The 16,260-nt window shown below is 39.4% G+C and overlaps 1 protein-coding gene across 2 annotated transcripts in view; it reads left to right on the top strand.

Moving 5' to 3' along the window:
- The window catches only part of CRYBG3 (crystallin beta-gamma domain containing 3), a 66,866-nt gene that overhangs the window by 45,886 nt on the left and 4,720 nt on the right, over window positions 1-16,260 (top strand). Inside the window, exons 10-21 of one of the 2 annotated variants that reach the window (XR_014547546.1) lie at window positions 890-925; window positions 1,963-2,096; window positions 3,263-3,389; window positions 4,629-4,771; window positions 5,787-5,913; window positions 6,653-6,685; window positions 7,765-7,874; window positions 8,321-8,467; window positions 12,935-13,074; window positions 14,218-14,341; window positions 14,628-14,786; window positions 16,036-16,195. Coding sequence is in view for 1 of the 2 variants with exons in the window: in XM_083611365.1 (XP_083467491.1) it covers window positions 890-925; window positions 1,963-2,096; window positions 3,263-3,389; window positions 4,629-4,771; window positions 5,787-5,913; window positions 6,653-6,685; window positions 7,765-7,874; window positions 8,321-8,447; window positions 12,935-13,074; window positions 14,218-14,341; window positions 14,628-14,786; window positions 16,036-16,195 (1,420 nt within the window). In the remaining variant the exon portion in view is untranslated. The remainder of the gene's footprint in view (window positions 1-889; window positions 926-1,962; window positions 2,097-3,262; window positions 3,390-4,628; window positions 4,772-5,786; window positions 5,914-6,652; window positions 6,686-7,764; window positions 7,875-8,320; window positions 8,468-12,934; window positions 13,075-14,217; window positions 14,342-14,627; window positions 14,787-16,035; window positions 16,196-16,260) is intronic. The other variant, XM_083611365.1, reaches the window with a different exon arrangement.

Here is a 16,260-nt window from a genome sequence, read left to right as displayed (position 1 = left end):
TTGACTGAGATGAGCCAGGGCACAGATCTGATTCAGTACACCATCTTCTGAGTCTTGAAATAAGCAAAGAATTAGCCTTTTGGTCAATAATTTCTCTAGATTAGACTTGACATAAGGCATTCTGTTTGCCTGGTGCTCCTAAAATGATCAGAACTAGATTAGAATAGACTTATAAAGTATTTATTCAGATTAATCATTTTAAAAGAAAATAAGATTCTAGTACCTAGTAGTTACTGCAAAAATCTGCACTATAAAGGATCATAATAGCCTATGTTTGCCTTTATTGGATGTGATGATAGGTGGTGTGGGATATAATCTGTTCTTAACATTCCCACGAAGTTTCCAAAAATGAAATTGCTGTTGTATGAATGAAATTAGATACGTATAAAGTTGGTTTTGGATTCATAGAAATCTAACTCTTTATATGCCCTATGAACATTTTTGCCACTGTCAGCAGCCATCTCCCCTCACAACCTGCCAAAGATAGGAGTCCCTTTTGCAGGAAGTAAAGATGTTCAGGCCATGTGAATACTGTCTTTCTTCATATCCGCATGTTGAAGAATTCCTAGTTCTTCTGGAACAATCAAGCACTCATAAATGTGTTTGTTATATATTTGTTTGTCAATATTTAGTTCCCTTTTAAAAGGCATGTTGATGATATCAACCGTGAGAGGAATAAAAAAGGTTTTATCCACTTTGAGCATGGATAAGCTCTAATTAATATTCTTTTATTTGTTTGTTTATATAAAGGGATTATATACCATCCTTCAGCAAATTTTGAGGGCGGTTTGCAATAGCACTTATTCATATTTGCATAGAACTAATGGAACTGAAACATGCATTCGGATTTTACATACCTGATCATTTGTTATTTTGTTTTACACTATAGGGTGGCCTGAAGGTTCAGATGCCTACAAACATTAAGGTAATTATGGATCCTGGCAACAGTAAACTAATCTGTTTTTAAAGGCCTTCAAGATCATAGAATCCTAGAACTGAAGGGATGTCACTTATACCTAACTTTGCTATTCCCTTCTTAGAACTATGGGGTTGAATCTAGAGGTGCTCTCCCATTCCACTCAGGATGGAAATTGGTACCTTCCTGCTCTTTACTGAAAATAACTCCCAACTAGGAATGGCTGAATCTGCCAATTTTGATTTCTCTCAGTTTTCCAGTCTTAAGTACAGTTCTCTGCTTTTCCACATCATTTTTTTTAGAAGTCCACCAGCATTTTGGGGTGGTGACAGATGTGACAGTGAGCTAGCAGAGGCTCCCAGTTGAGATAGGTTCAGGGAGATGATTTTTGCCATTTTCTTCCTTTCCCTCTGCAGTTCCTGCACCATCTTCCACCCGATTCTAGAGGGACCCAAAATTTCATAAAGCACAGGAAGCAACCAGGGAGAGGGGGGGAATGGCAAAAAGTGTATTCCTCCAGTATGCACAAAATTCTTTTTTTCCTTCCAGTAGCACCTTAAAGACCAACCAAGTTAGTTCTTGGTATGAGCTTTCGTGTGCATGCACACTTCTTCAGATGCACACGAAAGCTCATACCAAGAACTAACTTAGTTTGTCTTTAAGGTGCTACTGGAAGGAAAAAAATTTTTTTGTTTTGACTATGGCAGACCAACACGGCTACCTATCTGTAACTGGCACAAAATTCTGTTCTTGAGATCTCTGGATGAAAGCCATAGAGTTGGAACAGATCACTAATCATTCAGTTTGATCCCTGGTCCAGCTATTCATACACAAGTTCAACTCAGATTAATTCATGCCGCTTCATATCATTGTGTTCCATAACGGAACACATACAGAGCAGATGTACCACAATTAAGGTACCTGGGGTGAAAAAAGCATCAAATGATTGAAACTGGATAAGTAAGGATAATTTCATAGACTATACAGAACATAGACCTGGATATCAGAAATTTATTTTAAAGGCTCGACTATTTCACATTCTGCAGATGATAATATATGGGACCCCATACTTTGGAGGATGGCATAAAGAGCTTTCTGAAAATACTGATTGTTTTCCAAACCTTTTTGAAAATGCTGATGATTTCCAGGGAATTGGATCAATACGTGTCATAGGTGGAATGTAAGTACAATTTAGTTTCCTTTTTAAAATTTCGTTGCAAAGGTTCTCTGCGGCCTACCTGAGGCTCCAAAGTCCCTTATCTGATCTGTTATTCTGTGAGCATAGGAAATCCTAACTCACCCAATTAACCCTGTGCCTTGAAACTCATCACAGTAAACATTAACAAATTCATTTTCCATTGAAATTGATGTCGCCACCCACTTTGTCATGTGTGTCATTTTATTTAGAACATTTGGTGAACTATCTTTTAAAAAATTACAATCCATAGGTGTTTACAACCATGTTTACATTAAAACTGTTTAACTTTATAAATAAGAATATGATTAAAACGGTGGATAATAAACCATTTGGTACCTCTACATAACAAGAGAAAACGCCTGGGTAAATAAAAAATGTAGATGACCTCACTGGATTACCACAGCCAAAAAAGCTCTTTCCACAATTATCATCTAACTCACTTCAGCTCAGAAAGCAGGGGAACCTGGAGAAGCATCTTTGAGGGGATTTTAGTGGCAGGCCTTTAGGTCTTCAAGGACCAAGTAATATAGTGCTTTATAGGTAAGTACCAGCACTTCAAATTGTGATTGGAAATGGATCAGTAGGCCCTGACCTGTCCACTGGCAAACATTGAATCCCACCCTTAGTATTAGAAGTACAACATATGCCATTCCTGAATGAATGGGAACAAGCAATCTGGCATGTGATATTCATGTACAAAGTAGTAAGTATGGAATGGTAAACTAAATATGAAAAAAATGCATAGAAAGGTTGGTATAAATTAATTGAATATTAGAATGTAAAACTTAGTATAAAATATAAGGAAAGTGGTTTTAGAAGTAACATAAGAAGAAATTGATGAATGAAAGCTGACGTATTTCTTGTTATAATTATGATTTTCCTTTTCTTTTCACCTGGATACCCTCTGATATTCTTTAAACAGGAGCTTTTTGTTACATTATGCATTATGCATTAATACATAGATCATTTTGCATACCAATGTTATTTCTCAGAATTATTTTTTTTTTAAAGAAAAAGCTGAAGCCACTATATCTGTTGGAACATGGTATTTTGTATGTATGGATATCAAAGTTGAATACTTAATGACTGTTGATATATTTGTAGCTCACTTATAACTATTATACTGGTTTTTTCCTTGTGTGTTGCAGATGGGTTGCCTATGAGAAAGAACGATATAAAGGCCAGCAATACTTGTTAGAGGAAGGAGAATTTGAAGACTGGAAATCTTGGGGTGGAGCGAGCAGCGTCCTGCTGTCTTTCAGATTTTTGCAAGCTGTAAGTACTTCTTCTGGTCCTCAAGGCTATTTCCTTCTTCAACTCACCCCCACTCACCCCCTTTCATTGGCATTGTAGATGAAGGCATACAGATGAATACATACAGATACATTATTTTTATAGTTGAATGGGCTTTTGTGCTCGGGAGGGTTGGTTGTGATAATTATAGTTAGTTAAGTGATAATTATTTATTCTAGAGTAAATCTTCCACATCCCTTGTAGAAAATCTGTTTCCATTTAACAGTTCTGCAGGTATCTTAACTATAGATTTTTCTGAGACCCAACGGTCACTAAAATGATTTGGGGTGTAATTGTATTCTCATATCTACTCCTCCAACATGAGAGAAAGCTGTAATGTAAGAGAGTTGTTTGTGTTGTTTGTGTTCTACATAACTGTTTTTGGAGACAGTTTGACATACCAATTATTCTTGCAAAGCATGAAAATAGACAAGTTCCTAGGCCGAACCTGACTCAGATGTTTGAGTTAAGCACCTATGTGGCAGGGTTGTTGATAACAGTTCTTTTTCTGTAATGTTAAATGAGGCTGCAATCCGATCAATACTCATTTGGACCTAGATCCGTAACATCTAGTGTACAACTGGCAGGTAAGTAGCTCTGGAATGGTGCCATAATTTTTCTTTTCTAACCACAGTCTTGAAATTGTGACTGCTGAATTCAAGCAAAGGGAGAGGAACCCCATGAATAATAAAGTTCATTGGTCTCTAGCAGGGGCAAAATTGTTGCAGATATTCAAACACTCATCTTTCACATACTGTATAACTGATTTCATTTAAGAACGAAGCAAACTTGCAATTGGCTGCAGAACTTTTACATAAAGACTGTAAAAGAATGTTAGCGATGTCAAAGAAAAACCAAACACACAAGCTGTATGTTAAGAAACAGCACTGTTAACATTTCATTGCTCAGGAACAATAATTGCATTTACTACTATTTACCCTGCTTAGGGAAATACATGTTAGCTTTGGATAGGGCCATTGTGATGATGAACAGAAATATATGGAGGTGGAACTTGTTCAAGGAAATTCCGCAGGTCAAGAGTTGTGTGGCAGCTGTCCAGATAACCTGATGAAAGATTCTTCTTTCTTTCAAAACAAAGTCAGCTCTAAATGTATATGTAATATCTGAAGAATTTATTAAATAACAGCTTTATGTTGTTTAAAGAAGGGGGAAAGAGGATGTTGTATCTAATGCTCCCTAATTTTTGGTTTGAAATTCCAGGACTTCATGGAGTCTGCAATAACGCTTTTTGAAACGGATGAGGAAAATGGCAAGTCGTTGGACATTGCCAATCAAGAAGTTCCTGATTTGGAAATGGCTGGATTTGGCTCACTCACAAGATCAGTTAATGTGAAGAATGGAGTGTAAGTTCTTTTTCAAATCTTTGTGTAGTAAGAAATAATTACCGTATTTTTTGCTCTATAAGATGCACCTGACCATAAGACACACCTAGTTTTAGAGGAGGAGAACAAGAAAAAAAATATTCTCTCCCTCTCTGCACAGCGCCCCTTCAGAGAAGCGGCAGGAGAAACAGATCCCCTTCTGTTTCTTCTCCCGCTTCGCTGAACAGGCGCTGCACAGAGAGGGAAAGCTGCGCAGCGCCTCTCCAGCGAAGCGAAGCCAGGAGAGCAAGAGGGATTGGTGCGCACCGATCCCTCTTGCTCTCCTGGCTTCAGCGAAAGCAACGCGAAGCCTCCGGAGTGCAGCGTTGCTTTCGCTGAAGCCATGGAGCCTACATTCGCTCCATAAGACACACACACACACATTTCCCCTTACTTTTTAGGAGGGGGAAAGGGCGTCTTATAGAGCGAAAAATACGGAAACTTGCTTGCATTCCAAATCTTTCTTTTTTCCTCTTCATTTAGTTCTCATTCTCTGCTTAACCTATAAAGTTACCTATAAGTGATATCAATGGCTACTAGCCACAATGTCTATGTTTTGCCTCCACTGTATGCCAGTTACTGGGAGAATGTTGCTATGCTCAGGTCCTGCTTTCAGGCTTCCCTTATCTGACTGGCCACTGTGAAAACAGGATGCTGAACTACATGGGCCACTGGCCTGATCCAACAGACTCTTCTTCCGTTCTTGTGATATATGATTGCAAATAGAAAGAACTTTTTGGCTTCACCCATAATTAAAACTGGCTAACAGAAATGATGTCTTTTCCTTTGGCTTTATAGGCTTAACTGGGAAAAGCTGTCTAGTGTCAGATAACAGTGAACCACAACACATAAATTTTAAATGCTTGTTTTAAATTCATATTTGATGAACAAATGAAGAATGGACAATTATTTTAGAGCAGTATATGAATTACTAGTATATCTGAGTAGCTGTCTCATGAATTTGAACCTCAGAAATTCTCTTGTTTGTCACATCTAGATGGGTTGCCTATCAGCAGAAGCACTTCTGTGGAGAACAATATATATTGGAGAAAGGAAAATATAAATGTTTTTTTGACTGGGGAGGATCTAGTGAAACTATTATGTCAATTCGTCCAATTAAGTTGGTGAGTTATCACATTTGGTGGGAAATGGTGTATCATTCGCTAAAAATACTTTATTGTAATAATCCATTAACCAATGAGACAAATATTTTAAAGCTCTCGTATAACAATGTAATAGTGAATTCCATCTACCACACACAGAACTCACACTTCTTGTGGTTTTGAAATTTATTTACAATTTTCCTATCATACTTTGATTTTTGTTGTAGTTGCAGGTCGTTCTGAGGTGGAATCAAATTTAAGTAGTGTCAAGATGTGCTATCATGAGGATATTTTTAAGAGAAGAATAGTTTGTTTGGGCCAAAGGTCTTAATAAAATTTATGTTTCCTTCCCCCCAAAAGTGTGCAGTCAATCCATAAGTTGTGTTTGTGGGGGGGATTCAGTGTGCATACTCTGCAGCAAGGGCATATAAAGCCAACCTTGTGGTAAAATCTTCTGCTACTGACTTACAGAAAATCCGTATTTTATTGGTCACACGCACACACACACACACACACACACACACACACACAGTTTGAATAAGAAGCTTTCCCAAGTACCTGCAGCTTATCTCCTTACAGAGGAGGAAATTAGAACAGAATATGCCATGTACATATTAAGCGTATCTATGAATCTCATTTCATTTTTGCAAGTAGAAAATGAAGTTGAGCCTCCATGATGAATCAACAGTTTCTCAATAATATACTCATATACTCAATGATATACTCATATTTCTATTTTATATATTTATGCTTTTTGTAGGAGCCACTAGGAAATCATGAACCCAAACACTGGGTAAGTTCTTGTGAAATCACAATTATTAGCACCATTAATTTGTGGGATATTGGGGTTAGATCAAGATTTACCCTTTTGTGAATGGATGTTGCCCTCTGGAGGAAGCAGGTGTGGCTTTGAAGCCCCCCAGCACCACCTCCCGTGTATTCTTGGATAATTCCCCTCCCACTGAGAGCAGCTTTTCAGTAGTTAAGCTAAATAGACTATGTTTCAAAGGAAGGAAACTCATATTTAAATATTACACAGACACACATAATAGTGAGTTAAAACTAAACATGAATGGTAATTCCTAATATAAAACTAATCCTGGGTTTATTTTTGCAAGCAATTTCCTCTTTCTTCTTTTTACTGGAGAGAACTCAACTATTGTCCACTATTTTTTAAATCCCTGGGAAAGCATAACCAGCTGGTTGATTTTCCAGTTTCTCTTGCTCTTTTGCCCCTAAGGGTTGGTGCCAAGTTTTTTTTATTATATTTTTTGCAAGTTAAGCAAGTTACATGCTTACATCCAAAAGTGTTGTGTTGTCTTGCTCTCTAGCAAGCTTACATAATGTTTTTTAGTTGTACTAATGAGTCCATTCTCAGTTGACTAGCATTTCCTAGTCTACCCTACTGGAGCACATCCTGTGATGGAAGCCTACCACATTTTGTCAACTTCCAGGCCTAACTGGATGGTGTATACTTTTGCTGCCCATTAGGCAGTGTACTAGAAAACTTCACTTTCTACCAAAATCTTGATTTAGGCTGCCTAACCTTAATTGCATTTAATTGGGGGAAATGATATTGCATACTGCGCAGCTGTATTCCATAAATACGAACATTGCTAATAGTTTTCATACAGGCAACTGTTGCATCAACAAGTACATACTTGTTATCAGCAATCTTAGCAGAAATATCGGATCAGTTACAAATCAGCCATAATGCTATAGGGAAAATCACATGTTTTAAATACAACTTTTTCTTTTTAAAACTTCAGAATGATAAAACACTGCTTCTCTGTGACAACTACTTAGCGTAATATACACATTTGTTTTGTAGTTTATGCATTTATGTGTTGAAAAATATATTTTTTTTAATAGCTTAAAGCTTTCAGCGGCACACATTTCAAGGGATCGTGTATAGATGTTACAAGAGAAGTTGCTGGTTTTGCATCATTTACACCTTGTTCTTTTAAGGTTCTTCGGGGATGGTGAGTTGATCTATTCACAATTTTTTAAAGCAGCTTGGAAAACAATTTCAATCTATTTACACCTTAAAAGAGAGAATTTTCAAGGCAGTTTACAAAAAAAAAATGAAGATAATGCTCTAATTATATTTGCTTATAAACTGTCTTGAAAATTATCCCTCTTTTAACCTGTTAACTTTTCAGCAAGGCATTATATAGTTGCTAAAGCCTACAGTCAGATTTGTGCCATGCTTAGAAATAGGCGCCTAATTTCATGACTGCTAGTATCAAACTTATGTTGTATGCATTTATTTTCTGTTTATATACCACCAAACTTTTGTGTTTAGTTGTAAGTCTAATGAATGAAATCAGTGTGTGTTGAAAAAATTGTCTTCTGTTGATACTTTATTTTGAGAAAAACATAATAACCTATTACGACAGCAGACCTTTTCTTGGATTTATCCTTCTAGTTGGTTGCTGCATTACCAGGGGGAAACTGCTGAGGATCAGTGTGTGCTGGAAGAAGACCTCTACCCTGACCTTACTTCCTGTGGTTGTCCAGCAGCTGCAGTCAAGTCCCTTAAGCCTCTTGAATATGTAAGATCTGTATTTAAAAGGTCTGTTTCATAGCCAGCCATACTCCAGGGAAGCCTATTAAATTCCCTGTAATTCAAATTCAGGGAAAATAGCATCTTGCAGAGAAATTGAAGAGTTGGGCTGCATATGCGCACAGATATTAGAGAGAAAAAATTAACTTACTGAATAGTACTTTGTTTGGCGTGGTGGCAAGGGGATACTTTTTTAAGGGCAAAGTCTAGTGCACAGGCAGGCATTGTTTGTGGTGAGTCCTACCAGGCCTCCTGCATTCTGCTGACAATGGTCCTGTCCCAGTTTCATGTCTCTGTCAGAAGAAAGTGGTAATATGGGTAATTGACAGAGGTTTCCCCTCTAATTTTATTTACATGCCAACTGCATGTTCAGGTGGCTCAGTTGTCCTGCGTTTGGAGCAGTAGCAGCAGTGCAGGCAGGAAGCAACCATCTAATGAAATATTTGTTTGGATTTAAACAAATGATCTCCAACCTATAATTTGTGCCAGTGTAATTTCTGTGGGTTAAACCACAGAGCCTAGGAGTTGCTGATCAGTAGGTCAGCGGTTCGAATCCCCGCGACAGGGTGAGCTCCTGTTGCTCGGTCCCTGCTCCTGCCAATCTAGCAGTACGAAAGCACATCAAAGTGCAAGTAGATAAATAGGTACCGCTCCGGCGGGAAGGTAAACGGCGTTTCCGTGCGCTGCTCTGGTTCACCAGAAGCGGCTTAGTCATGCTGGCCACATGACCTGGAAGCTGTACGCCGGCTCCCTCGGCCAATAAAGCGAGATGAGTGCCGCAACCCCAGAGTCGGCCACAACTGGACCTAATGGTCAGAGGTCCCTTTACCTTTTTAATTTGTTGAAAGGTTGCCAGGTCCGCCCCCCCCCACTCCAATTTCTGACAGAAAAAAAGTTCTGCAGCTTACCAAGCAATCCGTAATAGCAAGAACAGGATTAGCATATGATACAGCAATAGCTACACTGTGTGGTGCTGCAAGATTCTTGTGACTGACACCATAATCCTAATTTATGTCTAATCAGTCAATCCTGCTGAATTCAGTGGGGCTTACTCTTCGGTCATTGGGGTTAGGAGTGCAGCCTTGTTTAATGGGGAAAGGATGTGTTAACTGGTGACAAATGCAAAGTGGGTAGCAGCAAATATATACCAGGTTTATTATTTCCCTGCCATGCTCACAGGCAATGATATATGTTACCTGACTCGAGCAGTTTCTAAACCTTCAGGTTAGGGCATAACTGAAGTTTTTACAGGTTAAATTGCCCGTAGTATGTCTTAATTGCCTCAAGTAGACTAACTTTAGTACCATGTGTATTGCTAATCTTCATAGCTCTTTGTTGCACTAAGAACAAACTGGGAAACTGGTCCCCTTTGTGTTCAGCATTGTACTAGATTAGTTTTACTGTCCCTGAGTGTTTAAAAAAATGTTTTGAAATAGCTTTATAGCTTTCACCAATGAATAGGCTAATTATTCTCATCTTATCGCCTGCCTATTCATGATTGTCCCTTCTCTTTGAGAGAGGGAGGGAGGGAGGGAGGGAGAGAGAGAGAGAGAGAGAGAGAGAGAGAGAGAGAGAGAGAGAGAAGGAGGAGGAGGAGGAGGAGAATGATAACATTTAAAGAATCAGTGTCTCATTTGGTCCATTCCTTCTATGTTTCAGTGTGCAACTATATTGTCTTTTGGCTGTTTTGCAATGTCATTTGGTCCTTATTACTGCTAGAATCCAGTTAATTTGAAATTTGCTGAAATTTGTTAAAATTTTAAGAGAGACTAGCATTCTTAAACCAGTGTGTTGTGTCCTCAAGGGACTCTGTGGCAGGAAATTATGACCTCTGTACAAGGAGGAACTTCCCCTGGTTTCATTTACAAACAACATGCAGTTTTAGCAGTATCATGCACTTGCTGTTCTAGAAAGCTGCTTTTAGTAACAATGTTAGCTGTTGATCTGAAAACTCAAGAATGCAGTAATGGGCGGACATTATTTACTTCAGTGCACAATTGTTTTGAGCCTGTACTTTATACATTGCTTATTTTTGTGTTGCGCTTGTTTTTAATTGCCGAAATGGCTTCTTTGCACGTGTCTACTGCAAAAATACTTCATTTTGGCTAGAGAAAACAAAAATGGTTCTTAAGCATCTCAGTCCATGCCCAGTTCAGCTGAAGTATTTTAGGCAATTAGGTATCATCCAATGTAACTGGAATGTAGTTTCCATTTTTTATGGCATTGCTGACTTAGAAGACATTTTAAGAGTACAGTGAGTGGTACCTTGGAAGTTGAACAGAATCCATTCCAGAAGTCCGTTCAACTTCCAAAATGTTCAGAAACCAAGACATGGCTTCCGATTGGCTGCAGGAAGCTCCTGCAGCCAATCAGAAGCTGCGTCGGATGTTCAGGTTCCAAAGAATGTTCTAAAACTGGAACAATCACTTCCGGTTTTTGATTGTTCAAGAGCCAGAACGTTTGACTCCCAAGGCATTTGAAAACCAAGGTACGACTGTAATGTTGCTCATCCCATATGAAGAGTCCAGTTGGAGCAGTCCGAAGGCTTCTCTAGTACAGCATCCTATTCCCACAGTGGTCAAGAGAAGCCCATAACCAGGGCTTCAATCCAATAGCCCTCTCCCATTCATGATCCCCAGCAACTAGTATTCAGAAGTATACTTAGCCCATCCCTGATGGCTGTTTGTTTATTTTATGAAGTGCTGATTAATTGATTATGCTTATCAGTACAACCAGCTTTTATTTGGTTTGTGCTGCCAACATAATCTAAGGTCACTTCACTTTTTTTAGTTGTTTTAGTTGGATTTTTAATTTATTTTCAATCTGGCTAGGATTGAAAGTAAACACAAAATGATTCAACAAAAGATATGTGATATTAAGCTTACATATTCATAATTACTAGAAGCTGCCACATTAACAACTGTTGATATAGCTCTGACAATTTCTCAGTCCTTAATATAGTTGCACTGGGAAAAAATAAAAGGAGAGTTTGAGGAAGACTGTATGGTCCAACTCTATAATTCTTTGATTCTATGAAAGTCTGTCATGTAGGTCAGAGTTAAATAGAATGTTATCTGTGGAACTGTCAGCTGAGCAGAAAATAATGGCCAGAGCTGCTCTTGTGCCTTTGGCAGAAGTATAATGAGCAGGGTTTAGCAGCAGCTTTTCATGGGATAGAATTGATTATTGTTGTTGTTGTTTAGTCGTGTCCGACTCTTTGTGACCCATGGACCAGAGCACGCCAGGCACTCCTGTCTTCCACTGCCTCCCGCAGTTTGGTCAAACTCATGTTGGTAGCTTCGAGAACACTGTCCTCTGTCGTCCCCTTCTCCTTGTGCCCTCCATCTTTCCCAACATCAGAGTCTTTTCCAGGGAGTCTTCTCTTCTCATGAGGTGGCCAAAGTATTGGAGCCTCAGCTTCAGAATCTGTCCGAGTGAGCACTCAAGCCTGGTACCTCCTAATGCGTGCTAATCAATTAGGAGTTGAAAGTGCAGAAACAATGGCCAGTTTAAAAATTGCCAACCCTAGTTGTTTGACAATTCCATTCATGATGTTCAGTGGGGGTTACTCCTAGGTAGGTGTGCCTAGGACTGTTCCACAATCTCTGTTGTTGCTGACAATGTTGTTGTTCATCCAAGTTTACCATCAATTTTGAAAACTGATCCTCTAGGCCAGGCTTCCTCAACCTCAGCCCTCCAGATGTTTTTGGCCTACAACTCCCATGATCCCTAGCTAGCAGGACCAGTGGTCAGGGATGATGGGAATTCTAGTCTCAAAACATCTGGAGGGCCCAAAGTTGAGGAGGCCTTCTCTAGGCTGTGCCATTGTTTGGCTATCTTCTACTTTCAGATTTTTCAAATCCTTTTTCTCTGCTAGCCTTAAAATGATCTAGCAGTCATGGACACAGTTTGAATAAGTTGAAGATGTTCATGTTTTGAGCTCTAGTGGGGGTTCAGGGGCTCTGCCACTATGGAATTCCTGACTGTGTTCATGTAAACCATGGGGTGGGTGGAAGCTACCGCTGGCAGCACCCAGCATATTCCCCCCCCCCAAAAAAACACCAGTGTTTCAGAGGCCAGGGAAGGGATAGAACTGGACCAACCAAGGATGTGCTGTATCCTAAGCTTGTCCAGCTTCTTGCAGGAAGCCAAATCTGGGCTTCTCTGCTGTACTAGTCTGGACCTGGCATAGCAAAAAGGTGGTTTCCCCACCTGCCCCCTCCCCTTCTTAAGCCCTGGCCATCATGACTTGTGGGGCCCCAAATGCAGTTGTTCTGCCACTCTATTAAGCCTCGCTGCTGGCTTCTAACAGTTTGCAATGTTCCTTAACTTGATTTGTTCAGAAGCCAAATGTGCAGTGATACCTGTCCCTGGAGGGAGTTGTCAACTTGCAAGTAGAGACACTAGCGAAATGGGGAACTACCTTCACAGCGACATTTGCTGTGCAGATGTTACCAGCTTTTCTCTTTTCTGTAGGTTTTTGCCGAGCCTTTGATCAGCCTTTTCGCTTTGGAGAACTGCGAAGGCAGAGAGCTGCACGTGCAAGAAGCAGTCAGTTCAATTCTGAATAAGAATCTTCATTTTCTTACCCAGTCTGTGTGGGTGAAAAGTGGACTGTAAGTATCACTTTATTCTACAGAGTAGAAGTCCTAACATTGCACAAGCAGGATGGCACTGTTGAGCGTCATCTAGTATTTCCATAAGAAGGAACTGCATGGAATTCTGTATTGATCCCAAGTGCTTTTTGGGGATACACACACAGTAAATGTGCATATATGTATACTTCAAGTAGTGAAATGTTTAGTCTTGCAGCACTTTATTTTGTAATGGCAGAAGTGAAGATCAGAGGAATTATTTGCTAACATGTTTCAAGCAGGACAGAACAAGCAAAAAATGCAAGAATAAATGGCTGTCTTAGATAAAAGCATTTAACTTGCAAAACAGGAAACACACAGCCAGCCTTCTTTTAGAATAGGTAGAGGAGAAAAATGAAAACCTGCTATATAATAAATTTCAGGTTTTCAACAACTATGACGCAATGTCTGTTGTAAAATAAACGTCGCTCTTTAAACAACATAAGGCAATATTCTGCCTTGAAAATACCCTTAGAAGTTACAAGTATAGGCTACAATGCCACATTACTCATCCAAGGTATTTTTAAATGATGGAAAGGGGGAGTGTTCCATGAAGAAGAAAGCAAAAGTCTGCTGAGCATATGCTAGGCTGCAACAACTAAGAGAGATTATCACTTAGAATTCTGGGGGAATATTTTCTTTAGGATTGAATTAGAACTGAAATTAAGGTTGATTTGAATTTCTACTGCCCATTCCCTTTTCCTTCCCCTATGATAGGGAGACATGTTAGAAAGATCTCTGGGGAAATGCCAACTTGCTGCCCAGAGCTGTTAAAATAACCAGAATCCTATCTGAATGGGAGGGTGATACTCCTTTGTGAACATCTGACGTGGTAGTTTGGTCTCTGTTTCATTATAGTTGAAGTTGGCAAAGGCTGTTTGCTGTCTTTCCTCACATAGGCTAATCAGATGTTTGGGTCCAATCTTGTACATGTCTATTTGTAAGTAGGCTTCCCTAAGATGTGCATAGATTTGAAGCCTTAATGGCTTACAACTCAACATCTAGTATAATGCAATCATGCGAAGCATGAGTATATTTTCAGTTAAAAACACTTTACTGCATATTTTTGTCTAGTTGAAATTTTACCGCATTAACATAGTTAATTCATATTCTATTTTGAACTAGATGGATAGCATATGAAGGATGCAGTTTCTTAGGGAAGCAACTTCTCCTTGAACCCAGCAAGATTTCGAACTGGACTCAGTTTAGTGGCTGGAAAGTAATTGGCTCCCTTCGTCCTGTAAAGCAGGTACCAGTTACAAAGTCTGTTTCTTCTCGCAGAATACATGCATCTTTTTAAAATGTTGATCCCACATTCGGCAAAGGTAGGAAGTTCTTTTCTGCTGAATGGAACCTAAACCATGTCCAATTCTAATATTCATTTAGTTGTGGAAGTACATTACCATTTTTATGCATGCAGTATGCAAACAGAGGTTGTATGTTTACATCAGAAGGAAAAATGTATTTGTGCAGATTTATAACAGAGATACATACCTGTCCCTGAAGTGTGTAGTAATTATTCTTTTCTGTTTCAGCCAGCAGTTTACTTCAGAATAAAGAACCGATCCCTAGACAAATACCTGACAGTTGCTGGGAATCTAATGGATGCAAGAGCTGCATCATTATGTCTTTCCCCATTAAATGGCAAGACTACTCAGATCTGGCGCTACTGTTCTGGACTTCTCAAGTCCAAGGTACTTTGCTAGCAGCTGAAACGGCAATGTCATCATCCTCAATTCTGTCTGTTTATAAAGCCCGGCCATTTCTTCTTCTGTGCAAGTAGGAACCAGGGTAATGTGATGGGCAGTGGAAACACTTTAGGTGCTTAGGAATGCTAGCTAACCCTTCCTGCCTTTTCCCTCTCACAAGTCCATAGCTTGCTTCTTCAACAGCCCAGGTTCCAAATTCAAGTTTCCATTGCATCCACAAATTAATGTTTCTAATTCATATGAATAAGGCTTTGAAACTGCAAACTTTTCAGGGTGAAATGAGGTAATGTATTTTAAAAGCAAACAGCACACTGTGTCACAAAAATAAGGGTTGGTTTTTTTTAATAGCAGCCTTCATGGGAGAACAATTATTTTGACTTCTGTATCATTTTCAAGTTCAAATGCATTAGCTCTGCATGTGATACATTTCCTTGCATGAATGTCTCCCTGGGAGAAGAACCTCTCTAAAAGGTTACTTTAGTGTGTGTTTTATCATTGGAGTGTGCTAATTTGTACCAGACTTCTCAGACCACCTTTATCATGCATCTGTAAAAAACAAAACTGAGTAAGGAAAACCATGCCTTCTAGCAAGCACACTACTAAAGATGCAATTGCTACATTTTGCTTTATGGTTAGGCCAAACCTGCCGTAATCCCCTCCTTTTTTAAAAGTTTCCTTCTTGGCAATTGTCCTCAGTTACGTATGTTGAATTTGATAGCACTGAGATAACTGTCTCCGTTTGTTCAACGCTTAGAATCTGCTCCAGGTCCTGGGCACCATTTAATTCCAATTGCCTTAATACAACTAGTCACAGATAGACCTGTGTCTGTAGAACAGGGATGGGGAACCAGATGATTTCCAGATGTTGCTGGAGACCCATGTTCCTCTGCCCCAGTCAACATGATGGGCGTTAGGAGTCCAGCAACATCTGGAGGACCACAGGTTCCCAACCCCTGCTATAGAGCATACGCATGCCTAACAATGAACTTTGGCCTGTTGCACCAGTCCTTTTTTACTCTTCATACTATGCTTTAAATTGTCTAGTAAAAACAGTGATACCCTGTACTCCGTGAATCAGTTGTTTACTTGGGTGGTATGATGGATCCAGCCTTCTTGTTGCTGGAGACTATATTCCTGCTACTGTACTTATCTGTAGGGCATATCTCCATTAGAAATATGTAAATATTAGAGCCCACCAAGGCAATGAACAAATTCTTTCCCCCAATTTATCTAGGTTAATGATGCTTGCCTTGATGTCATTGGAGGCAGAGATGTTCCTGGAGCTAAAGTGGCATTGTGGGTAGAGCATGGGAAGGCAAGACAGAAGTGGCTGCTCAACAAAGATGGGACCATCAGCTCATACCTCAGTGACCAACTGGTTCTCGATATCAAAGGTAGACTTTAGCTATTGTTTTATATGCCCTTTTAACTTGGTACAAAAATACAAGGCTTCACACAA

The sequence above is a fragment of the Podarcis filfolensis genome (assembly GCF_964270895.1).
Source record: "Podarcis filfolensis genome assembly, chromosome: 4".
In the NCBI taxonomy this organism is placed as follows: domain Eukaryota; kingdom Metazoa; phylum Chordata; class Lepidosauria; order Squamata; family Lacertidae; genus Podarcis; species Podarcis filfolensis.
The sequence above is the reverse complement of the archived record's forward strand: the minus strand, read 5'-3'. Positions and strand labels throughout refer to the sequence as shown.